Here is a 27,939-nt window from a genome sequence, read left to right as displayed (position 1 = left end):
TAAACATTCTGCTAGTCTCCAAAAACGACCCTGTTGGCAACCGATGTCCTTGCGGACATTGTGTGCGTGCATGTATGCGTGTGTATGTGTGCTTCTTCGACTGTGTGTGTGTGTGTGCGAGAGAGACTTAGCTGAATATTTCGACTTCATTGATGAGTTTTTGGGCGCTGTTCAACTGTTCCATAGTCTATCAACCACTCGAAGTCTGTTAACCGCCCCGCTCAACATTTACGCAGTTGAGCTTCCACTTAACTCAGCCAGTTACAACGCCACTCCGCCAACCCCCTACCCCACCCAGCTTTTACTAATGCTCCAATGGGTTCGCATTCATAAGCATTCGCTGGAGTGTAGATTCAATACATCTGTATATATTGTATATGTATCTAAATACTTCTGCACATTCATATAAAACATATATAAATGATTTCTATATAACAACACAGCTTGCGGATACACACACACACACACACACACACAGGCACAATGCACACTCTGAGACATATATTAGGCAGCTAGTTTGCTGGGAACTCAATGAATCAACACACGCATTCAACGCATACCAATGCACAAAAAAATATCAATGAACTTTACACAAAACTTATGAGCGTGTGCTATGCGCACATGCGAGGTTTCTGTTGGTGTTGTGGGAGAGTCAGAGCAAGAGCGAAGCAAACAAAATAAGTGAGAGCGAGAGAGAGAGTGAGGCTGTAAAGTAAGCGGAGAGCGGAAAACAGAACCTGTAAAGAGGTAGGTGAGAAATTTGATGAGTATTATATTATTGGTTATAAGAATGAATAGTTCGACCATCTATTAATAATAATCATCATTTCTGCAGCTATATAAAAGTATTTACTGCAATTTAAATATATTTCTTGACTAAATAAACTTATTGCACCAATCTGTAAGTCATATCCAATTTCCTAGCGGGCTCACTGTGCAAACTCACCTTCTGCAGCTCTCTGCCACGCGCTCTCTCTTTCTCGTTCCATGCGTTTGTGTGTGTGTGGGTGCTATCGTTCTCTCAGTTTTCAATGCTTTCAATGCTCTAACACAGTAAGAAATTTAGAATTAGTTAGTTATTTTACTTAAGCGACATTTTATGATTATGAATTGTTCTTAAATTATGCTAAAGAAGAAATTAATTTGTTCAACAACAATATTGCATCATGACAAATTTCAATAATTGTTTTAATATCACATTCCCTTATCGTGATATTGTTAGTAGGTATATCGTCTTGGACCTGACTGCTGGGTACTGGAGACCAGTTTTCGCGCTCAGTGTTTCTTAACAGACTCGACAAGTACAAAATTGAATTTAACAGTGAGAGAAAACACCTCGCAGAGCAACCTGAACTAACATGTGCGGTAAAATGACTAACGAAATCGAGTAGCGAGAGAGAGAGAGAGAGCCCGCGAGAGCGAGCCAACAGTACAGAAGAGTGCAACAGGAGAATAACATTTTCTCAACAGCATGTTAGTGGAATGCTTAACAGTCTGCTTGCTGCAATAGCAAGCTGTAAACAATTTTTTCGTTTACTTTTTCATTCTTTCAGCGTATCTGTATCTTGTCGCTTGTAGCCCGCTCGCACGGTGTTCGGTGTTCGGTCAGTGCGCGTTTTTTAGGCTCTGTTTATTTCATTTGCTCAAACTCAACTTCGACATACACATACAACTACAGTAATACATACACGGTAGTGATTTGGCGGGCTTGTGTGCGTGCGAATGGGGGCCTACAACAAAACATAATAAAAGAATTGAAGTGCGATACAAAAGCACAATAAAAAAATAAACGAAGTGTAAAGAAAATATCAAGCAACTAAAAAACAAAACAAATTGCAAGTGTAGTATTATTAAATGCTTTCAGGAGAAACAACAGAAAAGCGTTTGGAAAAATTGTATACAAAACGTAGCTGGAAAAAGATTTCATTGTAAAAATTGTGTTTCGTTGGTTGCTTGCGTGCGCGCGTATATGATTGTGTGTACGTGTATGTGAATGTGTGTGTCTGTTTTTTTTTTTGTAAGAGCGAGAAGCACAACACAAAAAGGAAAGCAGAAGCAGCAGAAATACAAAAAAATGTGCGCCAGGCAAATGAACCAGCAGCAGCAGATGATGTAAACTTTTTGTTGTTGTAAAGTTGGTGAAAAGGTTATCGAAAAAGAAACGAAAGCGAAATAAATAAAGGAGAAAAAACAACAACAAACTAGAAACGCTTTATTGAGAGTGTTAGTGTGAGAGTGCATTTGCGAGAGCTTTTCAAGATGCCGGAAACGGAGTACGAATGCTGCAGCAAAGAGTGGCTCCAATCGGAGCTGAGAGCCAGCTGCGACCCAGCCAAAAAGCTGATCATACTCGACTGTCGCGCCTCTCAGGAGTACAGTGAGTCGCATATCCGAAGCGCCGTTAACTTCAGCATACCGAGCATAATGTTGCGTCGTCTGGCCGCTGGCAAGATCGACTTGCCATCCACAATTAAGTCGCAGGAGCTCAAGGAGCGCATACAGGCGGGCTACAAACTCAGCCCCTTCATTCTCTACAACGATGTGGGCGTGTCGCCCCAACAACAACAACAACAACCAGCTCAAGATGTGGCTGGAGCTTTTGCAATGTATGGAAATGGCAACGATGCCACGATCAATGTGCTCTATCGCCGCCTCAAGCAGGACGGATGTCGCGTGCTCTCGCTGCGAGGTGAGTTTCATGAGTCAATCATAAATAAACACATACATATATGAATAAATAAGAAATTCCATAAGTCAATAATAAATAAATAAATAACTACAAATATAAAGAATTCAAAAGGAATTTATAAACCTCGCTGCGAGGTGAGATCCATGAGTAAATCATGATAAAATTAAACAAAATAAATAAATAATTGCTGCATTCCATAGCATAGGCAAAAAGTATTTCAACAATCTTACGCACACGAAAAAAAAAATATACAAAAATTTTACTCATTTGTTTTATTTTCGTAGCACGGCATTTTTAGCACGAAAAATAAACGCAAAATCAAAACAAAAACTACAACAAAAGCAAACAGAAGCATAAATAAATATAAAACAAATCATAATATTGCATATAACAAGCCATAAATAAACATTTGCTGCTCGGCATTATGTATTATTAAAAATGTTATTATTAGTACGAAGGCACAGAAATAACAATAGAAGAGAAAAATGCTCGAGCGTGATATACCCTGTATAAAGTCTTCAAGTTGTTCTAAGTAGATTATGAATACGAAAGGATTCTGTGGATTGATTATATTACTGGATTATATAACTTTTATCCTTATATAGCTACAAAACCAATATACTCTTCAGTCACTTTTTTGCATTTTATGCAGCCAAATATACAAAATATATATATTTTAATTGAATAGCATCGCCTTTATAAGGTGTGTTCGATGTTGATAAGCGTAATGCCGTTTCTAAGAATAGATTCAACAGGCAGACAGCCAGATTAATGTATATATGCATATGAATATACACATACATACATACATAGATAGTTTTGAACGATCTGCCAAATAGCTTTTGAAATACTTAATGTGGCGCCTATAGAAGATAATGTATGTGATGATGCTTTGAACTTGTTTGGCTGGCCAAGTTCCATGTCTGACACTTTTGATTGATTTTGACTTGATTAAAATGAATAAAAAATATATAAGTGTTTATATAGATGACTGTTGAATATATTATTATACATATGTATATAATATCACACCGATGCGACATAAGTGAATAATTTAAACAATAAATTTCTCATTCAAAAAACCATTCATCATATTTACCTTATTATTCATTGGTTTTATTTAAATTCATATAAATCTTATAAGCTATTTATTTGTATCTGTGTATAGAAAAATGCACTCTATATATATATATATGTATATAAAATATATTTAAATTGCATTAATTCATTAAATAATATGTAAATAAAATATTTATGTTTTGCTTAATTTAAATTCCAAGAAACACAATTAATTTTCTGAGGAATCTCTATTATATTATTTTATTTACATATGTACATATAGATATATAGGAATACATATATAATTATCTGACTAGTTGCTGTTGCTTCTGCTGATGCTGCTTGACTCTAGCTTCATATATATTTTTATCACTTCAATTTCCGCTCGCTTACAAGCGCCCAAATATACATATGTACATGTGTATGGGTGTGTGTGTGTTCTCCTTCCGTTGCCAGCTGTCTCAATGTTCCCATTTCCCTCGTCCCTCTTCTCAGTATCTCTATCTCTTTCTCTTGCATTCTGTGTAAAAGCTTGTCGTAGCTGACGTACGCACGTTCCATTCAGCGTGTGCTAATATCGCAAATTGACAATAGGGCGTCAATAAATGGACCGGTCGGCGTCTGCTCCCGAATTTGTTTTTTTTTTTTTTTTAAGTCTCCGTCTAGTTCTTCGTGCCATTGTTTATTCGTTTCATTTCATGAAAATAGAACTTGAAACACTCGGCGGCTGCTAAATTAGCATAAGATAAGGTCATCAAGCGGAAGAAGAAGAGACAGAGACCGTGACGTCAGTTGCTCTGTTGCTGTCGAATCCTGTGCCTACCTGTGCTACAGGTAAATTTTGACCAGCATTTGGGACAACACAACAGCGAACGAGTGTTAAGCAGATCAGTTTTACGACTGGAAAATACATCGAACTGGAAAATCCTCATTTGACATTTTGTGTAAAATTCTGGCACCTTTCGGTTCATTAAAAAGGACACCTCAAGTGTCGCCCATTGTCGGGCTCTGCTAATGATGCCAGCTAAATAATAAATGCTAAATGAATTTCTAGGCCCTGCTGAATGGAATTGGAATGAATCGCCTTAGTGTTCGTTTGGTTTATTTTATGCCCCCGATGATAAGCGCGATTTGTATTGTAAAACTTTCGTGCTCTCTCATTCCCAATATCATTCCCGATGCCACTTGGCCCAGTTCCAAAATGTGTTGGTGGTCTTATCTTATCTGCCAGGGGCTTGAGTTCCCTTCCGTGGTGAATGCAAATGGCAAATGGTATTGTATACACATATACCGTTAGAGCTTGATTAAAATATCAGTAGGATATATGTATATATAGTGCATGCGAGATAATGAAATGATGGAACGGAAAGGGTGACCCATTCAAAGATAATCGAGGCATCATTAGTCAAATATAAAATATAATAGATTTGTATGCATATATAGGATAGTTATGAAAGGTAAATATTAGTAAAAACAAGAAACACCAAAAATTTCTATTTTCATATTAATTTTAATAATATTTTATTATTATATATCTTTTATAACTGTAATTTATAATGCTTAACGCGCTCTAAAAGAAAAAAGTACAAACTTTTTCCAATTACTGGAAGTTCTAACATTCCAACGCTCATTGGAAGCATTTACATAGCCTATAACAGCTGTTTTGTCCTTTTCGCACACATGCAGTAAAAGGCATAGCAACGTGAATAGAAGCGCTTTCTAGCTGTGACCAAGTTAGCAAACAGTTTAGCGTCCTGTTTGCCTGGGGGGATATAAACTGATTGTTTAGTTTCCTTTAAAGTTCAGACCGCTAATTGACCTTGAAATGCAATTAAATCGGGCTATTATGCGGCGCTCTCGTTATTCTCTTCCCCTCCCTCTCTCGCTTTTTGACAGGATTGTGTGCGGGGCGAGTTCATTATGGCAGCCGGATGCACTGTGCATTAATGCTGCTGCTGCTGCTGCAAAATTCATTTTAATTAAATGCCACTTTGTATGCATTTCTCGGAATTAAAACAATTAAGATAGGGGCCAAGTGTCACAGTTATGCGAAGAGAGCCAATGCTCGTCTGTCGGCATGTGCATGTGTGTGCGTGTCTGTGTGTGGGAGAGAGCGCAATTGTGCACATCAGTAGTCAAGTTTCGTAAACTAAGCGCTTCCGTTGCATGAAATTTAATTCAATTATATTTAGCAAAGTTTCAAACCCATCATCATTTACGCTCCTTTTGCGCTCACTCTTTCACTTCTGCTCCCGCTTGTTCTTTATCCCTCTCTCTCTCTCTATCGCTCTCCCACTTACTCACTCACTCGCCCTGGCCCTAGCAAACGTAAAGTCAACGAACGATGCGTTGCGGTCGTCTTCTCGCAGCCGCCGACGCTGACGCCGCTGCCACCGCCGCCACTTTTATTGGGGAGTTGGAAGTTGAGTTAAAATTATAGACAGCGGCGGCGGCGACGTCGGAGAACTTGTCTGACTCTTCTTCTTCTTGCTGTTTGAATTTTTTATAGCCATACGGATACAAAGCTGCTCCACTGTTCAGAGGCTGTGCCTAGTCAGAGTCTGTTGCGTCTGTCTGGCAGCGACTTCTCTCTGCTGCAGCGTCGACCCTTTTATAGAAATTGAACTCGGCTGCTGCGCGCATGCGCAGCGACGTCGCGTCGTTGCCATAAAAACAACTCTGTGGTATGCATTTCCACGCGTTGTCGTTGTTGCATTCGCATTTTCCCCAACAAGCTCGGCACTGCATGTATGTATATATACACACACATACATATAGAAATGCACATATACATATACACTTACACACATACATTTGTATTTTGCTGCTTGCGACTCATTGGAGAGTTGTTTGCCTGATTTGTGAACAAGTTGCTTTAATTTTGTTTTTGGGCCTAAGCAATTTTCACAAGTTTTCTACTCGCTTTCCACATACATACATACAACAACACGTGGCATCTTACAGCTCAACATAAATATACACACACTTACATATGTATGTGTATGAACATACACTTATTCTTATTCGGATATTCATTTTATTTCCAAGGCCGTCGCTTGCCTCATTACAATTTGATGATAGTTCATCAGAAGAAGCTGCGCTGCCTCCCTTCCAGCAAATTCGACAGCTCCTTCTCCTTCCCCTTATTATTCTTCCTCTTTTACTTGCAAGCTCCCAATAACAGCTTTCAACTGGACTGCCTTCACCGAAAAAAAATTGCCAGCAAAGCAGCTGCGGAGATTTTTAAGCTTTGAACTTGCCAGCAGGCAATTTTAACATGCACACATGCATGCATACATACATACATATTTATGTCCATATGTGTGTACGTGTTTGTGTATTCATTCAAATGCACTGTACTGTGTACAACAGAACCATAACATTATGTTGCATTTTTTAATCTTCTGTACACACTGTACATACATACATACATACATACATATGCAAATATGTTATGTATACATATAACAGAACCACAGCATTCTTTTGTATTTTTGAATCTCTACAAATATAAATCTCAGTGTCAACTAAATCAGATGTTTTTCGTTTAATTGTCACACTGTGCGGTTCGTCGGTTTTATTCGGTTGGTGTTGACACCAAACAACCACAAAAAACACTGCCCACGTGCAAAATGGACATGAACGTGTCCAGACAGCAGTTCAACGTTGGCGTCTTATTAAGCAATCACATACATACATACATAAAACACACACATGAGGGCAAGCCGGCAAGCACTCGAAAAAGCATTTGACAACGTTTTGGCGGAGTCTCGGGTGGACAGCTGGAACGGAACAGTTGGTTGGTCGAATTAGAAGCGGCCTACGGCTGCACGAAAACAGAGACAAACATTTTTCTGTTGTTGGTGTTGCCGCCGGATTTGGGTCAAAGTTTGTGTGGGTTTTAATTAAACAGCCGCCTAACGGCGAGACCCACATTGAATCTCTGTCTCGAGCCACCTGCGATAGCGGAGGCTGAGAGCAGCACCAACACACACACTCACTCACACACATGGTGCAAATATTTGCAAGAATTGATGATCGACAACAACAACAACAAAACAGAAGAATAAAAAACAAAAATGATAAAGACGACAAGCGACTTCCGGTCAGAGCGCTGCGAGGGCGTTTCGTGGGTCTTTTGTGCCGCATACCTCGGCGTTCCTCACATGAATTCAGCGGAAGTTTCCAGGGCGTGTGTTGCACATAACATAAACATAAAAGCGCAAGACGAACTGGAAGAAGTCAAAGAGTCGAAGAATCAGTGGCGCATTGCGAAATACAAACGACGACGACGGCGAGGGCGAAGCTGAAGTCTTATATGCTGCTCCCTTTGCCCAACTGCTACTGCCCGCTTGCCTTGGTGGGGGAGCTGGACGCGTAAATTGTTGTATTCTTGGAATTAGCAAACAGAAACATCAAGCAGCGACAAAGCAAAAAAAGAGAAACGAAGACAACGATTGAATTTTGCTTTGATTCCGTGAGGCGAAAAGGAATAAGAAATGTGTACACACTTATATACACACACATACATATATGTATATACATATGTTCATGTGTGTGTGTGTGTGTGTGTGCATAAGTAAAGGCGGCATCGAAATGAAATGGAGCTAAAGGCTGCTGTCGACGTCGGCGTTGCGCGCCTGCATGCATAAATCTACAGTAATAGCAACAACAACAGCATGAACGCATTTCATCAAAGTGCAAATTAGCAGCGTATTCCAAACGAGACAGCAGCAGCGGCTACCAGAAGAAGAAGCAGACCGACAAACGGACAGCGAACAAGAAGAACGGACAAGGAGAGACCGACAGACTGAGTGAATGCAAGAGAGGAGCTGAATTCCTACAATAGTTGCTCTATGCATGCGTGTGTGTGTGTGCGGTTCGTGTCTTCACTTAATGCGAACGATGAATGCAGTTTTGAGCCGTGGTTTTTGTTGCTGCTTGCGCTACATAAAATGAATGAAATAATAGGCAAGTTCTGCGCTGTGTGCTGGATGAGAAATATAACGGGAACTAGAGTCAAGTCAGAAGGAGCAGAAAAATATTTAAAGTATTGTGCATAAAAAAAGAAGAGCAGCAAAAAAATATGTCTAAGCTTTTATAAATTGAAAATTAAATTCAAACTTCAAAGAGCACCATAACGATGAAAGAGAAATAAAAAGAAAACACAAATAATATGAATATTTTATGTCTAGGCAACATTTAATCACAATTATTGAGGATTCGCTACGCGTTTCATAATTTTAATAATTGGAAATTCAATAACGCAATTGATATTTATTCGTAAAATGTTGTGACTGATGAAATTTTCTTTTAGCTGCTGCCAGAAGACCTTTGTTGCATATTCGCTTTTCCATTTCTCGTGCTTTTTCATCTTTCTTGCATGCAATATTTATAAACGCCCTGACCCAGCAGCGCCAAGGCCCCGCCCCGTTCCGTCCCGAGCTCTTCTTGTTACCTGTCTTTTGTGGCATTTCATTTCGAAATGAAATTCTGAGCACGTTGCTCAATGGCGGCGCATTCTGATTAAATGTTATAGGGGGATCAGCTACTGTTTGAATGTTGCCGTTGTTGTTGTTGTTGTTATTGTTGCTTGGCCCTTTGTTATGTATTGACCATTATCCTGATATAGCTGTAAACAATACGACTTTTGTTGCCCAGCACTTAGTATAATAAGAAGTTTTAGAACATTTTTCTTTTGCTGAAGAATATTATTAGGGTATGTCATAGTCGGATAGCATTAGTTATATTTGGTTAATTAATCTATTTCAATATTTGTTTAACATAGAGTATCTTGCTGTCGTTCAATGTTCATCTCTGATATGATTTCATGTTGCGCGTGGCGCTCTCTCTGCAATGGAAGTGTCCAAGTGTGTCCAATGCAAACAGAAAATCAATAAATCTGATATAAAATGTAACTCCAACTCTGTCATTATCGCTCTCTTTCGCTCTCTCTCTCTCTCTCCCTTGCACGCTCACACTCTCGCTGTTTCCTTTGTCAGTTGGCTGCACTTGTTGCTTGCTCGAAGCCGAGAGCAAATCCATCTGCAATTACTGGCGCAGCAGCAGCAGCAGCAGCAACAGGAAGCTGCACATTAAACTTGACCCCATTTGCAAAAACTTCCCCGGTCAAAGGGGAGGCAACAGGCATGCTGCGACCCGCCTGCCACAGCCGAAAATATGCTCAAAATGTTGCAGATACAGATTTACTGCTATAGATACAGATATATATATATATGTAAATACATATATAGTATATATGCATGTATGAGCATTTGTCTGTATGTATATTCAACAGTTGTACAGCTGTAGATACAGTTACAGTTCTCTCAGCGAGCGAAATTTCAATTACACGCCATTTCTCCACTCCGCTCTCCACTCCATCGTTCCTCTTCTCTCCAATTTGTATGTAATTTTAACAGCCACTGTAAAATTTCTAGTGTGTTCTTTTTTTTTCTGCTTCTCCATTTTTGGCCTGTGCTGCTAGAAAGGAGGCAGCAGCCAGCCAGCGTTGCCGAATTTCATGTAATTGCGTAGCTTGGCAAAATTATACATAATTAATTAATAATGTGCGGCAGCTTTAAGGCAGAACAACAACAACAACAATAAAAATAAAAAATAAATAAATGCAAAAAGGATGCCTCAGGATACTTGGCTAATACCTGGGAAGCTGCGGCTTGGCTTCTTGTTATTTATAGCCGAGCAGCCACATCGACGACGGTTCATAGAGCCCTGTGCCTATTTGCATTTTGATTGAATGGCTTATACAGTTTGACAGGCCAAAAAGACGTAACGACAGCATTGCGAATTAAAAAGTCTACCATGCCCCGCATTCATTGTCTATATTCTAGCAGTGGTTTCAACCTCCTCGAACAATGAATGCTCACTCAATGAGTTCATTTAATGTTCACTCACACTCCCCGCCCCACGCCGCTCAGCATGGTACGATTAGCATATGCATTAATGTGGAACGAACGCTTCACTTGCTTAGTTCAACACTAGCGCTGGCTATGCGGAAGATGGTGCAGCAACAACAAAGTAACTTAAATTTATGTCGCACGTCCGCTCACTGTGTGTGTGGTATTTTTGTTATACAGCTACATACATTCCCCTCCCACAGTTCACTTCCATTCCCATTGCCATTCCAATGCGCTCAGCAGACTTGCTGCTCTTGTGCAAATTGCATCAAATTGACTAAAAACGAATTTAATTCAATGCATGAATGGAGCGAAATTGAAACGAAATGGAAACGGAATGCAAGAATTGCTCAATATGCTAAAGGCGAAAAAAGGGTATGATTGGTTTGAATACATATAAGAGGGTGTAGTAGAGGAGTGGGCATTTTTAAAGTTAATATGTACATATGTAAGCTTTGTGTACATTTACATTTCTCTAATCATATGTTTGTGAGTTTTACATGCATATGTGGGCCACATATCGATAAACACAAATAAATTATCGGGGAGATCAGCTGATAAATAAGAAGATGAAAAAGAGAGATTTGTGATACAAGTGAAGTTAATGAGCTTAATAATCAATTAATCAATATTAAACTACTTTAAAAATAATTAGATTAATCTTAAGTTAAAAAAAATAATTATAATAATTAATAATTGAAGTTCAATGGAATGCATAGGAGCATAAACATTTAATTGTTGATTCGCTTATTTTAGGTTAGTAACCATGTGCTATTATCTTTTCGTTGTAATAAAAGAACGCTTATTTTAGATGAATCAAATTGTGTCGTTGCTCCAAGGGAGTACCAACGTATTATAAATCAACAATTAGTACGTTTATGGAAGAAATACAGCATTCCACAAAATTACCAATCATGCAAAGTTCACCCTGAACTTATGAAGTTACCAGAATTCCGGAACGTTGCAAAATCATTGCAAAAACGGGGACAATTCAGGAATGTGTGGATGAAACTAAGTGACGAGATTTTACAGCTATACAGAGATGGAAGTGGTAATATGGTAATCAATAACTATCTGCTACAAGATATTTCGGGCATGGAACAAAGCAAAACAAACACCTCTGCAGATCAAATAGATACAACTTTATTGAAGCTTCTTGAAAAATTATGTGAAAGAGAAAGTGACTCTATGAAAGATTGTAAAAGCACAAATTTGAATAGATTATGTGACAAATTTGTGCTTGATAGATTTGAAGGTAAAAAAATGAATTCAAACCAATGGTTACAGACATATGAAAGTGAGTGTAATAGGTTAGGTATTATCAAAGATGTAGAGAAAATTGAAGCTTTAAGACTATTCTTAGATGAGGCAGCGGAGGAGTGGTTTAACTCTATGTTAATTAAACATACAATAAGCTCTGAGTGGGCAACATGGAAAGAAAATTTTTTACAAACTTTTGCAGATAGAGGTTGGACTTCTGTCACCTATGCGCTGAATTACAAATATATCTCTGGCTCACTTCTGGATTATGCATTAAAAAAAGAACGTTTATTACTGGAAACTGATAAAAATATGAATAATATAACTTTAGTAAATCTAATTGTCCACGGACTTCCAAAATTGATAAGAAATAAAATTGACAGACAAGATGTCACAGTTCCAGTTGCTTTATTTAGTGAACTGAGAAAATTTGAGGACATTCTCGAAACAAAATATGTCAAAGCATATGAAGATAAATCAAAAATATTTAAGACAGAAGTGAAGCCCAAGTTTAAACAACCTTGTAAGATTTGTGAAAGCAGAGGGAATAAAAATAGATATCACCCTGTAGATTTGTGTTGGTTCAACATCAGAGAAAACAAAAGCACCGAATCAAATAAAAGAATAAACTCAGTATTGGAAATTGACACTACTGCAGATCCAAAAAACTACAATATATATACAACAATATCGATTTCAATTATGATATGATACTGGGATTAGACACTATAAAAAGATTTGGATTGACCCACGACTCAGATTTAAACATCTATTCACTTAAAGAAGAAAAATCGAATGTAGATAATAAAAATAAGTTGAAAGATATCAAAATGACTAAAAATAATAATAATAACAAGAGTCAAAATAAAAAAGAAAATAAGATTGAAAATGCATTTGCTAAAATTCAAGTAAATTTCAATGAAGGCATTAATGTAAATGATTTCAATATTAATATTAATCATTTAAATAGTGACCAAAGAAGTAAAATAAATTCCTTGTTAAATAATTATAAACATATTTTTGCCAAAGATAAGTATGATGTCGGCAAAGTAAGGAACTACGAAGCGTTTATAGACCTACAGGTGGAAAAATACTGTTACAAAAGACCTTACAGATGTTCGTTAGAAGATAAAGCTGAAATCGAAAAGCAAGTGGCTCAATTATTGAAACATAACCTAATTGAGGAATCCTATAGTCCATTTGCAGCACCAGTCACATTGGCTTATAAAAGAGATGAAGGGAAGAAGAGTAGACTATGTATTGATTTTAGAGATTTAAATAAACTGATAGTACCTCAATCACAACCATTCCCTTTAATTGAAGATTTAATGGTTAAGACAGTTGATTGTAAATTTTTCACAACACTGGACATAAACTCAGCCTTCTGGTCCATACCATTGAGAATTCAAGATAGGCCAAGGACTGGATTTGTGACACAAGAAGGTCATTATCAATGGACATGCCTCCCTTTTGGATTAAAAACATCTCCTGCAACATTTCAAAGAATTCTGGTGAATATAATTAGAAAGTACAACTTAACAAATTTTGTTGTAAACTATATAGATGATATTATGATATTCTCAAAGACGTTCGATGAACACCTAATTCACTTGAGACAACTGTTAGATGCTATAGTAAAGGAAGGATTCCGGTTAAAGTTAACAAAATGCAATTTTGCGGCAAGTTCAGTCAGATATTTGGGTCATTTTATCGCAGAGAATTTGGTGACTCCTCTAAAAGATAATTTAAAATCTATAATAGACTTTCCTTTACCACAAAATAAGAAAAATATACGACAGTTCTTAGGTAAAGTGAATTTTTATAGGAAATACATCCCTAACGTCTCAATTATGCTCGATCCCCTACACAACTTGCTCAGAAAAGATGTAAGGTTTGTCTGGTCAACTGATTGTGAAATAGCCTTTAGTAAAGTAAAACAATACTTGTGCTCAAAACCAATTCTGGCCATCTACAATCCAAAAGCTCAAACTTTTATATACACAGACGCAAGCATAAAAGGTATTGGAGCGATCTTAAAACAAACACAAAACGATGGTACCCAAAAACCAATAGCTTATTTTTCAAAAAAATTGAATGATTCGCAAAAAAAGAAGAAGGCAATTTTTTTAGAATGCTTGGCAATTAAAGAATGCTTAAAATTCTGGCAACATTTGCTGATTGGAATCAAATTCATTGTTTACACAGACCACAAACCACTAGAGCACTTAAACATAAAAAACAGAACAGACGATGAGTTGGGTGATATGACACACTACCTTTCTCAATACAATTTCAAAATAATATATAATCCCGGAAAGGATAATAAGGAAGCTGACTGCCTTAGCAGAAATCCTGTCTACGAATGCGATGAAAATAATGATGATCAATTACAAACGGTAAATATTATAAGCATAAATGATATAAAAAATGATCAAAAACAAAACGCAGATTTAAAAGACAAGAAACATATTATTATCGAAAATGATATCTATTACAAGCAGAATGGAAATAATAAGAAAAAGATAATTCTGAGTGAAGAATATAGTAAAATACTTATAAAGAGAATACATAATGAGTTCTGCCACATTGGAGTAGGTCAAATAGAAGCGAAAATGAAACCGTTTTATACAGCACCACATTTATCAGACAATATAAAAATGATCTGCAAAATATGTGAAACTTGTATAAAAAACAAAACAAGACTAAACAAGAAGTTTGGATGTTTGTCATATTTAGGTCCTGCAGAAAGACCATTACAAATAATGTCTTTAGATACAATTGGAGGCTTTGGTGGACAACGATCGACAAAAAGATATTTACATTTATTAGTAGATCATTTTACTAGATTCGCATATATATCATGTTCGAAAACCCAACTCGCTTGCGACTTCGTAAAACTAATTGAAAAAGTACCGAAGCATCATAATTCGATTGAAATCTTGCTTGCAGATCAGTATCCGGCCATAAATTCAAATGAATTCAAAAGATACCTTAAGGAGAAAAATATAGAATTAATTCTAACCGCAGTAGATGCTCCCTTTTCTAACGGTCTGAACGAAAGATTAAACCAAACCTTGGTAAATAAGATAAGATGTATGCTCAATGATAATGGTGCAACAAAAAAGGCATGGTCGAAAATCGCAGAAGAATGCGTAAAAAAATATAATAGAACATTGCATACAGTAACAGGATTTTCTCCTATCTATCTGATGAACGGAGAGCTCACTGACTTACTACCTCCGGAACTAAAAAATATGAACAACTATTCAAGAAATTTGGAACAAGATCGGAATTTAGCACTGCTCAGATCAAAAAAATCCCATGAATATAATAAAACACTATTTGATAAAAATAGGAAAAAACATGATTTTCAAAAAGGCGATATGGTCTATATAACCAACGGCAATAAGCTAAACAGGAGAAAAATGGATGAAATAAGAATTGGTCCTTTTGAAATAGAAGAAAAAATCTCTGATTCGATTTGTAAAATAAACACGGGTCGTGGAAAAAAATCTATATCTCTTTACCATGTCACAAAGCTCATTCCGATGGCTGCTTAATTCATAAGTTCTAGGCTTAATTCATATTTCATAGAAATTAAGCGACTAGGGGGTGGAGATGTAAGCTTTGTGTACATTTACATTTCTCTAATCATATGTTTGTGAGTTTTACATGCATATGTGGGCCACATATCGATAAACACAAATAAATTATCGGGGAGATCAGCTGATAAATAAGAAGATGAAAAAGAGAGATTTGTGATACAAGTGAAGTTAATGAGCTTAATAATCAATTAATCAATATTAAACTACTTTAAAAATAATTAGATTAATCTTAAGTTAAAAAAAATAATTATAATAATTAATAATTGAAGTTCAATGGAATGCATAGGAGCATAAACATTTAATTGTTGATTCGCTTATTTTAGGTTAGTAACCATGTGCTATTATCTTTTCGTTGTAATAAAAGAACGCTTATTTTAGATGAATCAAATTGTGTCGTTGCTCCAAGGGAGTACCAACGTATTATACATATATACATAAGTAAATATACATACATATGTACATATTGCATATGTACACACTTCATACGTATATTTTATACATTTTAAACTCACCTCATTGTAAACTTCTTCCAGCTCAACTCTTCTGCTTCGCAAAGAGTATTTCATAGTCGTAGTTTTGCAAATGCTTTACTTGTTTTATTACAGCTATGTATTTCTCTTGTTACTGTATACTTGTGTATGTGTGTGTGCTAGTCACGTTTTCAATGCGAAATTGCTGTTTTACAAATAGTTGCGTGCTAAGCGCTGTCTCTATGTACCATTATCTCTCTCCCACGTTTGTTGTCTCTGTCGTTCTCCTTTGTTTTTTTTTTAGTGCTTTTCATTCTTTCTTTCTTTCACCATGTGCGCATAGTTTTTCTACTTTCGTGGCGCATTCATTCATAAAAGCATTTGGCGTTTGGGCGCCCAACTTTGAAGGCAAGCGAAGCGGCTTATGTAAAGCCAAACTCTTTCTTCATTTTTGCAATTACATATTTGCGCACGTAAATGTGTGTGAGTGAGTGAGTGTGCGTGTGTATAACAGGTGTACACGCCCCAAAGTCCAATAAGTGCAACGGCAGCAGCATAAAAAGCTGCGAGCCGGTTCTTGTCTACGCTAACATTTTGCTCAATTCCGAGCTCAGCGCTCAGCTCTTATTGTCCCTTTGTCTTCGCGCGCTCTCTTTCTCTCTCTCTCTCTATTTCGCCGCCCCTCTTCTCATTAGTCAATACAAAATACTTTGAGCGCGCGGGCGTTGGTTTATTTAGAATTTTGGTTTACTGTTGTCATTGTTGTTGTTGCATTCATTTTAAGCAACGTTCATTTTTGGTTTTATGACCGTAGGTGGTTTAAGCGGCTGTGCTTGTTCTCTTCGCTTTTGTTGTTGTTTTTCTTATCTGCGTGGGCGTTGTTGTTGTCGGCAGCTTCTGGCAAGCTGCTGTTGTAACTGCGTCGTCGACGTCAAGTGCTCAACCGTCGCACAGTGAAGCAAAACAGTCGATAACATAAATCAAATGAAATGAGCTGAGAAATGTTATGTAATTTAATATTAAATTTGAAAGCTAATTGGCATGAAGAACTTAATAATGCTACTTCATCATTTTCATTCCCTTTTTTTTCTCTCTCTCTCCCGTTCTCTGCTGATTTAAATTAAATGAATTTCAAATGAGTTTCCTTACGTGGAATTTGCTTAGGATTTAGCTGCACATACTTTGTGTGTTAAAACCGTGCGCATACCACGAATTCCGCTAAAATAAATTTCAAATAACATTCCAAATGGTTTATATTTTGTTTGGTATTTCCAAAGTGCGTTTTTTGTTTTGGCTGCGGCTTTCACGTGTTTGTCAGAAGGATGTGTGTGTGTGCGTGCGTGTGTGTGTGGCATTCAAATAAAACAAGGAGAGAATTTAATATTACGCATACGCCATGTGTGTGGCCATGTCTATAACATACAACAGCAGCAGCAGCAGCAGCAGCAGCAGCACACGCTCTATCTCCCCCACTCCTAGCCAGCGCCACCATTTTAGAAATGCAGTCGACCATGTGTTTCACAATGGCGTACTATAAATAAGCGTACATATACATACATATACATATATGCACATCTATGTATATACAAATTTATATATAACTGGGTATATAGCACGTCTGTTTTCCAAGCTCCATGAATGAAAAGACAACGACGAGAACATCGCCTGCAGTTCAATGCTATTTGTCAATGAGTCAGACTCTGACAGAATGCCAGACATTATACGTATGTATATCCATACATATACAAAAAAAAGAAGCCAACCCCACATTTGTAGTATTTGTGAGTTACGAAAGACACACGCACACACACACACAGATAACGAAAAAAAAGAATCAAAATATATAAAAGTTAAAATAAAATAAAAAAAAGAGGAACCATCCCAAACCGATGTGGCCCCATTTTGTTTACATTTCCACAGACGCCCCAAATTTTCCAGTTTTGCCTTCGCTTTATTTTTGGAGCAACATTTTTTTAGCTGCTCGCATAAACACAGTGCGAGAGCGGGAAATATTGTGGGGAAGCAATAATAAAAAACAAAAAGCCAAGAACGAGAACAAATAAAGTACTAAGGGGGTGGGGGAGGGGGTAGCAAATGGAAATGAGTGCCAGCTAAAAGGCGAAAATATTAATGACTGCCACTTCCGCTTTTGATGGGGAAATTATTTAATGCATTGCACAAGAAACTTTGCTGGGCTTAGTTTCAAAAAAAAAGGTTCTCCTCATGCTCATGCTCAAATAATGTCATCAGAAATTCCCATTAAGCAAAGAGCCCACAGAGTAGAGACGACAGCCCACAGTCTGGTTGACATTTTAAATACTCGCGCAACTCGAGCTCGGGCTCGAGCTGATTGATTGATTACAACATGATTGATTGAACGCGAACACGAGCCACTGCCCACACGGCTAAATGTCAAGCATGACCTACAGCCTTTCCCCGAGCATCTTCTGTGTCTTACAAGTGTTTTAAAGTGAATGCTCTGGGGGCGATCCAGAGAAATTGTTACTTCAAATTGAATTATGGGCAGTGTGTGGAAAAGCTGGTGCTGCAAATGCATCAGGTGAGTTTTGTGAAGGAAATACATAACAAAGGTTAAGTGTTAGAGGAAGTTACTTTTAGATGTGAGTGACTTCTATGCGATTCTCATATACATACATATTTATGATTATGTTCTCTGTAGTTTTTGAAACTCTGCATTAAGTTTTTCTTTACTGTCTTCCTTTCTCTCTCTCTCTCTCTTTCTCTCTCTCTCTCTCTCTCTCTCTCTCTCTCTCTCTCTCTCTCTCTCTCTCTCTCTCTCTCTCTCTCTCTCTCGTTAGTTTGTATCTTTCATATATAGATAATTGCTTAGAAAGGCGATATCTATTTTCTTTCTTTCTTCCTTAGACCTATTTGCTCATTTGCTTGGTAGTTCCTTCTCTTGACCTTTCTATGCGATTTTCATAGGTTTAACCAAACAAACTAATTCCATTTTCGAGGGTCTTCACAGTAGCTCAAACGTAACTGTTGCGAATGGCTCAAAGGTCGTTATCTCTTATCGCTCTTCGCAATTGTCTCGCATGCCGACCATTCATATCTTTTGTCTAGCTTCCTATACGTTGATATATATATTATACTATAGTATATACATCATGTATATATGTATATATACAGCTGTATATCTGTGCCTATCACATCAGCCTCTATATACAGCATAGTGTAAGTGTGTGTGTGTGTTCTTTCTGTATTGTTTCATTGATGAGTTCACACAGTAATCACAGCAGCTACAACAGCAACAACAACGACAACAATGACAAGATTCGCGCACAGTGGAAACGACCTTCAAAACGTGAAAAATGTAAACTTAAACAAAAATAAAAATAAATAAATAACAAAAAAATAGGAAAAAAAAGGTAACAAAACAAAAACCATAAACAAGCGACAAATAACACAATAACAAAAAAATAAATGACACTAACAATTTGTGAGCTGAAACTACTTAAAATACATACAGATTGCCTATTTATTGTCTCGTTCCTTTTGTGGTCTTTAAAACCGGATTTGAACTAAAGCTTAGAGAGAGAGAGAGAGAGAGAGCCTCACCTCACCTCACCTCCCCTCGCCTCACCTGTGCTTACAACTCTCGAGCTCTGTCAAACACCTGGTTCTACGCACACACACACAAACATATATAACTATATATGTATATATAGAGAAACACCCACCCATGGCGAGTCTCGCTTCTTTTTTTTTTGGAATATTTGCAGCCACCGCCCACGGGATGTGCTTGTCATGCTAAGCGCAATATTTGGATTATTTATTTATTAAGGCAATAACAACAAAGCCGAAATAACATTATAAATAATACATGCAAGTTTTTACAACTGGCGGACGACAGCAAACAAAAATACCCTGTGGTGGGAAAAAGGTGTGGGGTATGCTTGCACAGCCGCATGAGTGTATAGGGTATATGCTAGTCGTGCCAATTTCTATTCTGGCTCATTCATTGTTTCTTTTTTCTGCCACAAATTGCGTTTTTTTTTTCTTCTGTTTTTACAATTTTATTGCATTTATTTTATATTTCATTTTATTTGTTTGTTTTGTCTGTTGCCCTGTTGGGGCTTATCTGCCGCGTCTCTCTTCATTTGTTTGCTTGCTTGTTTGACCGTGCGTCGTGTGCTGTGAGCGTGAGTTATAAAATAAATATATAAAAAAAAATGTGAGCAAAAAAAATGAAAAGCTCTGCATAATGATTATGAAATACCCTGTAAAAAAGAGAATTTTGATCAAAAAACTATAATTGATATAGAAAAATGCCTTTTATAATAATATTTATTTATTTAAAATAAATAATTTATAATAAATAATACAAATTAAAACCTTTTTTTACATATAACAATTTATTTTATATTTATAAAAAATATATTTTATAAAATAAAATATGTATTTTTTTAATATAAAAAAATCTGGATAAAAATATATTTTATAAAATAAAATATACATATATTATAAATATATCAAATAGTAAAAGTGTCTTTTTAAAATATAGTTTTATTTAAGACATTTTTCATAGTTTTATAAAATATATTTTTTTACTATTTTATATTTGTGATTTTTTTGTTTTCCTAACAAAAATATATATTTTTAAAGTTTAAAATTAATTTCCACTAAATATATTCACTTTTGCTCTTTGGAACATTTACAAATTTTTTAATAAATATTTCTTTTATAAAATGAAGATATTTCATTTATTATTATTTATATTTTTAAAAAAGTATAACAAGTTTTTTAAAAATCAGTTTTATTTGTTCTCTAGTTGAGCATAGCCTACTTAAACCCTTTTGTAGGGTAAACAAAACGTGAGTTAAGTAACTTTTTGCTAACATCGCCGCCGCTTTGACTTGAGATACAAAACACACACAAACACACACATTCTCTCTGTCTCTCTCACTCTCTCACACACACACCCACGCTGTATTCATTTCATTCACATTTACCTAGTTATTACTCCCCAATGCCAGCGTGTGCCCACCTCTCGTTACCTGCCAGCCCCTGCCCCGGCCCACCAACCCTTTCGCGCTGTTCGAGCGGAAATGACGTAGGCGAGCTTTTGTCGCGTAAACAGTTAGACAAGCGGTCGACTTGGCGGTTTCCAGCTTGAATCGCCAGTGGACTACCCTTTTGTGGGGAAGCTTATATACAATTTGGGCGCTTGGCTAATTAATTTGGCTCGCAATTGTCGCTGCTGTCGAGGGTGGGGGGGTGCTTTTGCGTTTTGCGCCCCCTCAGCCCCCTCAGGCATATGACGCACTGCACTTAAAGTGTGCCCTTTAGTGGAACGCCAATCCGTTGAACCGTGCCACCGGACACGTACGTCCGTCCGTCCGTCCGTGGCGACTCTCATGGAGCCGAAAACAGGAAGCGAAACACGCGCAAAATATGGAAAACGACAAACAACAATGAAGAAACAATTGAATATCAAATAAATTTCTATTTATAAAATTTCTATTGTCTGCATATACATATATTTCATGTGAAGTGGGCAGAAAGCACTTCAAGATGGTCAAAGTAAAGAGAGAGAGAGAGGGAGAGACTCACATATACATATACATATATAGCAAAAGTTTGCAAGCCTCTCAACTAGATTTCAATTTTGAGAAAATTGAATCGATTTTCGTTTAACCTTTCGAGAGTTTCATGTGAAAAATGTTTGAGTCGCCTTCAATTTCCTGCCTGACCAAATATGGACTCTGTTTGCATAGAATGTGAGCTTACAATAAATACTTAATGTTTGCTCAGTGTCGTCTATATAGAGATATTCCTCGGACTCTCCTGTCTGTCTGTTTGTGTGACTAATATCACAGCATTGGAGCTATCGTCTTGGCAGTTTTTATAGCATTGGGTTTCCCATGAGTTCAAGCAGATTTCTATGACGCATAAGAGCTCCCAAGTCAAGTGCCTTATATGAGAAGTTTTCTATATTGGGAGAAAGCTTAATGAAACAGCTACATACATAGATTTCACTAAATTTATTGAACATGTCTTCATATGTAGCTTATAACAGTTTAATCAGTGCTTAAAATTGAATTAGTATTTGAGTTATACAATATGAAGGTTGTCATAGAGCTCGTTAATCTGAAGTTTAGTTTCCATATGAGAAACTTTTTTAGGTGTTGCTTTTATCTTTAATAAACTGCAAATCTGGATCAAGATGGAAAGCAATATGAGTGATCTGATGATTATTTAATATTAATATATAATAATTATTATTATAATTCAATGAAAAACTAGTGCGGATTTAATATTGAAGATCACTTAACAGAATTAAATATTGATAATGTTATTTTAACAGATATATTACATATACAGGAAATCTTATTAAAATCATTAAAATTATGTATAATATAAATATATAAATATAATAAAATAGAATAAAACTAAATAAATATAAAAAATATATAATTTAAAAATATACTAAAAATAATATAATAATAATTTATTATATTATTTTTAATATATACAAATATAATAAGAATAATAATATATAAATATAAATAAATAAATATATAAAATATTTTATTTAAAAATATATTAAAAATAATATAATATTTTATAATACAATGTAAATATATATAAAGAATAATACAATATAAATATAAATAAATAAATATAAACAATATTTAAAAAAAAAATAATATAATAAGAATAATAATATAAAAATAAATATAAAAAATATACTAAAAAAAAATAATAATAATGGTTTATATTACTTTTAATATATACTAAATTAGCTATAGCAATATAATAATAATTTATTATATTATATTTAATATATACTTAATTAGCAATAGTCTTTAGTTAGTCTGCTTAATTTTCGTCTTTCATATAGCCTGTCTTCATATCAAGAAGTACTTTCAGTCTTCACTGTCTCTTCTTCAATTTGAATATATGCTTTAGCGCTTCTCTTTGCAGCGGAAATTGCTATCAAATGCATTTTTTGAGTTTTGCCATTGCAATTGGCCGCCTCGGCTCTTTGGCTATTGCTGTTGCAGTCAGTTGGGCTAATTTGGTTGCTTGGCCTTTACCTTAAGCGACACCCCTCTCCCGCCTCCCTCCCTCTCTCTCTCTCTCTCTCTCTCTCTCTAAAATGGAATGCCGGCTTCTTGATAGCGTATACAACCCGTTGGACCAATGGCTGCTGCTGCTGCCTGTGCCGGTGCCTGAGCCGGTGCTGTAGTTGTTGTTGTTGTTGCTGTTGTTGCTGTTGTTGCTGTTGTTGGTGTTCAATTTCAAATGCGGAATCGCATTTATAATGCGCCATGTAGGAAATTGTGTGCTTCCGTTTTGTGTTATGACAATTCGCAGCGAGCGAACGCAGTCATCATAATATTCAGCCCAGCTGTGCACTGCCCCGCCCCGCTGCGCCCTCTCGAGCACACCCATTCGATTTGCCGGCTTGCAAACTCGTGCATAAATATAGAAAGAGCATTTCCGTTTGTGCCCCATTTTCCTTTGCGCAGCGAGTTGCGAGTCGCGTCTCGTATGGCAGCCACTTCCGTTTCTAATTGGAATCTACGACAACAACAGCAACAACAACAACAACAACGACAACGACATTCAACGAAAGTCGTATTTTATGAATGAGCCACGCAAACGGCAAGAATTTCACGCACGCTTCAGCGCACCGGTAGACGGTGGTCAGGGGCGTGGCTGGTCTAAGCTGTGTGTGTGTGTGTGTGTTGAATAGGTGTTGTCTTACCCATAGAGCAAAAGGACACACTTGGCTAAGCATAACGAAATATTTTTCAAGCGTACAAAAGCCAAACAAAACACGCGCATAGTTCAAAAGAATACTTAAAAGTTGATTTCTTATATGTGTACCCGTATCTGTATCTGCATCTGCATCTCCATCTGTATCTATAGTTTGCATATGTATCTAAAGTTTCATATTTATAATATCCCCCTCTCACTCTCTCTCTCTCTCTGTCTGTTTGGTTTCAGATGGCTTCTCCAGTTTTCGCCAAGCATTTCCGGAGTGGTGCGAGGATGATAACCAGGCGCACAACAAAGAAATGGAATCTAGTCGCAACACACAGGCCGATCAGTTAATGGGTCTTAAGTGAGTAAACAACTAGAATTTGTGCAACTGCATGTATAATTAATTATGATAATCGAAATATTGTTATGCTCAATTCATGTGATGGAGCTTTTATTTGTTTATTTAAGCATTATGTTCTGGCTTGATTCTGATTTGGGCTACTGTCTTGCCTTATAATCTTCATAATGAATTTATAATTTATAAAACTAGTTTATTTTATTTTAATATTTGAAGAATAGTTTAATATTTGTATATTTATTTATTTAGTTTTTTTTATTCATTTTTCATATTATTTATTTATTTATTTAAATTGATTTATTTATTTATTTTTCATATATTTTAAATTATTTGTTTATTTTTTAATTTTATTTTGTTCATTTTTTTTATTGTGTTTATTTTTTTTAGTTATTTATTTCGTATATATTTCTTTTATATATTTTGTATAGATTTATTTTATTTATTTTATATATATTATTTAAAATTTATATATTTTTATATTCATATTATGTATTTCATTTGATTTATTTATTTTTCATATATTTTGAATTAGTTTTTTATTTATTTCCTTCATTTTTCTCATTTTTTATTGTTTTTTTTTTATATATATATTTATTTTATTTATTTATATATCAATTTTATTTATTTATTTGTTTAAAATTCTTTATATTGTAAAATTTTTATATTATTCTTATATATATATATATATATATATATATATTTTTTTTTTTTTTTTTTGTAGTAAAATAAATCCAATTTAATATTAATTTATTTAAATTTTAAATTAATACTGTTTTTTTTTTTTTTTTTTAGCTATTTAAGCTCTTCAACTATTTTTTAAATAATAATAATATATTAACTAGAAAAATAAAGAACATAAATAGATAGAAGAAGCGATTGTTCCCCATATAATATATATGTACATATTATATACATTTAAAGGAAATTTTCACATATTACTTTCCGTTATTTAGAAACTATACAAACTTTTTTTTTTAAATCCATTACAGATCGCTACGCATTTCCACGCCACATTCCGATTCGGCGTGCAGCAGTTCCGCCGAGTCCTCGGACTGCGAGAGCACCTCACACCATCATCATCATCACCATCATAATTTCAATGAGGCGCCCGTTGAGATAGTGCCCGGACTCTTTCTGGGCAATTCCACGCACAGCAGCGACTTGAATGCTTTGCAAAAGTACAACATTAAGGTATGCCAAAACTATAGTAATATATTTCATATTTAAATCTAATTGACTTCCCCATTGTTTAGTACGTGTTGAATGTGACACCCGATTTGCCAAATGAGTTTGAGAAATTGGGCATTATCAAGTATCTGCAAATACCCATTACCGATCATTATTCCCAGGATCTGGCGATGCATTTTCCAGCTGCCATACACTTTATAGGTGCGTACATTGAATATTTACTAGCATTCTCTTTACAATTCTCAACTGGTTTACTCTCCATTCACATTGCAGAGGAAGCGCGCTCGGCTAATTCGGCGGTGCTGGTCCACTGCCTGGCAGGTGTCTCGCGCTCGGTAACGGTGACGTTGGCCTATTTGATGCACACACGGGCGCTCAGTCTGAACGATGCGTTCATGCTGGTGCGTGCTCGCAAGGCGGATGTCTCGCCCAATTTCCATTTCATGCAGCAGCTGCAATCCTTTGAGAGCCAACTGCGTCTGAGTCCCTGCGATGGCCAGGCGATGGATGAGAGCGGCAGCGTCAATATGATTGGACCCACAGCTGGCTGCTCCTCGGCCACGGTGCTCTCGGGCAATCCCAGCCTGGTGGCGCGCTGCGGCCGTGGCTCGAAATTCTCATGCAATTGCATCGCTCCCGACTGCAAGTGCATGCAAACGGGCGGGTTTATGGCCGCGCATCTGGCCAAGGCAACTGGCGTCTCACCCGATTCGGGTATTGAGTTCGATCGCTGGACACCATCGTCGGACACGGGTCTTAAATGAGATCAGTGTGCGGGAAAGAGTTTTGTGCTGCCTCCCAGTCAGAGTCAGGAGTCGACAGCAGCAGCAGCAGGAGCAGCAGGAGCAGCAGGAGCAGTGGCAGCAGCAACCAGTTCGCCGCCACCGATTGGGCTGGCGTGCGGCAATGCGGACAACATGTCACCGGCCAGCACCACCAGCTCATCCACTTCAACAACGACCACGGCCGAGGCTGTCTCAGTGGTGGAGCTGGTGCCAGCCAATGCGCAGCCAGCCGAGGCGACAAGCGAGGAGCCGTAAGAGCTGGGAGCTATGCAGAAAACAAAACTTCTTTTCCTACTTTGGTTGTCGAATACACACACACACACACACACACACACATACACTTATATACATATATAAAGCATATAATATAATTAATAATTGTAATAATAAAATATAATTTCTAGTTAATTTTGTAAGTCTAACAAGCAGAAAATAAGCAAAAAGAAATGAAATAGATATGAAGAAAATGAAAATAAAATTAATTGAAATTTATTCACACAAGAAAAAAAAAAAAGCTAAAAAGAAAATATATATAAAATATATTTATATATACTGTATACATACTTATATGAATGAACCTTATGTACATGTTTGTATTTAATTCGTAAGCCAAGTCAAAACAAGTTGAAAGTAAAAACAAAAATAAACAATTAATATTAAAAAAATATAAAATACAAAAACACGAAACGCGTTATTTATAAAGTTTAAATTACAAAAAAGAAAAGAAAATAAATCTGTTTTTATGCGCATAGCTTTTTTAATTTTACTAAAAAAAAAAAAAAAAGTTTATAAATTTTAAATGTATAATTGTTATATACACGTAAATAAGAATTCAATTTATAAAATATATATTCTATGATACAAACTATTGAAAGCCAAGTCATCTAAATGTAAAAAAATGAAACGGATTTTTAACGAAGAAGAATTGCAAGCAAAATATTAAACACTAAAATGAGAAATAAACTACAAGAAATGAATTATGTTTATTATTTTTTATTTCGATTTCAACCAAGAATACAAAGAACAAAATGAAAGAAATATGAAACACATTAGGGTTTGGCTATTTTTCTAAGGTTTTAGAAGCGCCGGGATGAGGAGCTGTAAATGAAATCCAAAAACAATGAAGAGACACGCCCACTAAAGGGGATGCTGCTCTTTTAAATTTTTGGCATAGTTTTTAAGAGTTTTTACCAAATGAAAAACGAAAAAGAAAAAAAATTGATAAATTTGAAAATGATATTCTAAACATGCTGAAATATGCAAACTTTTGAAAGTACTCCAAAGCGAGAAGGCTTGAAGTAACATATGGATTCTTATGTACATGAATATATATATATATATATATATATATATATATATATATATATATATATATATATATATATACTATATCTATATCTATATATGTATGCAGTCAGGCAAAGTTGGTACAAAAAATGATCAGGTGTCGTCAACACGAAAAACGGTTTACAAAAAATATATAAACTACATAATAAAAATATATATATGTGCTTATATATATATATATATATATATATATGAACAATAAATATACTATACATATGAATCACAGAAACAAAGAAAACCCAGAAAAAAAATTTTTGAGAAAAAAAAGGCTGTGCGCAAAATAAAAAAAAAATATATATATATATAAATATATAAAATATAACAAGACACAAAACAAGCTTAAATGGTTTTTTAAAGGAAATAAAAATCCATTAAACTAAGTGAAAAAAATATACATATATATGAAAATGAAATGGAATATGGACAAGAGAGAACGATTCCAGTTTTGAAAACTTATCGAAAATGCTTAAGGAAAAGGCATATATAATGTTTGTACAGAATATCTCAGAGAACAGTGCAAGAGC

General features: G+C 35.8%; 1 protein-coding gene and 2 long non-coding RNA genes across 3 annotated transcripts in view; 2 read left to right on the top strand and 1 right to left on the bottom strand.

Moving 5' to 3' along the window:
• Nucleotides 1–1,530: 1,530 nt before the first annotated feature.
• On the top strand, nt 1,531–27,939 carry Mkp3 (Mitogen-activated protein kinase phosphatase 3). The gene is made up of 5 exons (XM_018100383.3): nt 1,531–2,689; nt 23,981–24,098; nt 25,085–25,286; nt 25,349–25,484; nt 25,557–27,939. Exons 1-5 carry the CDS (start codon nt 2,260–2,262, stop codon nt 26,045–26,047), a joined length of 1,377 nt encoding a protein of 458 aa, XP_017955872.1. The 5' UTR covers nt 1,531–2,259; the 3' UTR covers nt 26,048–27,939.
• LOC149091441 (uncharacterized) overlaps nt 4,107–27,939 on the bottom strand; it is a 36,157-nt gene continuing 12,324 nt past the window's right edge. The window contains exon 2 of the long non-coding RNA XR_016196880.1: nt 4,107–4,404. This is a non-coding gene — a long non-coding RNA (uncharacterized LOC149091441). The remainder of the gene's footprint in view (nt 4,405–27,939) is intronic.
• LOC149091442 (uncharacterized) lies at nt 11,281–15,948 on the top strand. Its single transcript, XR_016196688.1, has 3 exons — nt 11,281–11,421; nt 11,477–15,853; nt 15,909–15,948. It is a non-coding gene; the product is annotated as an uncharacterized LOC149091442 (long non-coding RNA).

Source organism: Drosophila navojoa, chromosome 4, assembly GCF_054131105.1.
Source record: "Drosophila navojoa isolate 15081-1374.11 chromosome 4, UAZ_NAV_1.0, whole genome shotgun sequence".
Taxonomy (NCBI): domain Eukaryota; kingdom Metazoa; phylum Arthropoda; class Insecta; order Diptera; family Drosophilidae; genus Drosophila; species Drosophila navojoa.
The sequence above is the reverse complement of the archived record's forward strand: the minus strand, read 5'-3'. Positions and strand labels throughout refer to the sequence as shown.